This window comes from Antrostomus carolinensis, unplaced genomic scaffold (assembly GCF_000700745.2).
Source record: "Antrostomus carolinensis isolate BGI_N321 unplaced genomic scaffold, ASM70074v2 scaffold37048, whole genome shotgun sequence".
In the NCBI taxonomy this organism is placed as follows: Eukaryota; Metazoa; Chordata; class Aves; order Caprimulgiformes; family Caprimulgidae; genus Antrostomus; species Antrostomus carolinensis.
This window is the reverse complement of record NW_010334298.1, coordinates 797-1,108: the sequence shown is the minus strand read 5'-3', so window position 1 is coordinate 1,108 and position 312 is coordinate 797. Positions and strand designations below refer to the sequence as shown.

The 312-nt window shown below is 64.4% G+C and overlaps 1 protein-coding gene across 1 annotated transcript in view; it reads left to right on the top strand.

The window, feature by feature from the left end:
* Window positions 1-158: 158 nt before the first annotated feature.
* Window positions 159-312, top strand: part of LOC104529785 (protein ABHD14B) — a gene marked incomplete at its 5' end in the record, with an annotated part of 775 nt that continues 621 nt past the window's right edge. Inside the window, 2 exon segments of the mRNA XM_029086546.1 lie at window positions 159-310; window position 312. The exon segment at window position 312 is cut by the window's right edge and continues 89 nt beyond it. Of these exon segments, the coding sequence (XP_028942379.1) occupies window positions 159-310; window position 312 (153 nt within the window).

Here is a 312-nt window from a genome sequence, read left to right as displayed (position 1 = left end):
GCCCCGGTGAGAGATGGGGGCCTGGGGGAGCTGATACATCCACTTACATTCATGGTGCCAGGATGGCAACCCCGGCATCCTGCTGTGCCAGCTCCTCCCTGTCACAAGGCAGCGGAGAGTGTGACATGACAGGGCAACTTCTGTCTCCCCTGGCTCAGGGCTGGGGCGCTCGAAGGATGCTGTGGCCCCAGCACCCGTGGGCCAGCCAGCGCCGGGGGCTTTCCTGAAAGCGGTTTCGGAGGCTCTGTGCCTGGGTCCGGCTGTGGTCATCAGCCCATCGCTCAGCGGCATGTACTCCCTGCCCTTCCTCTT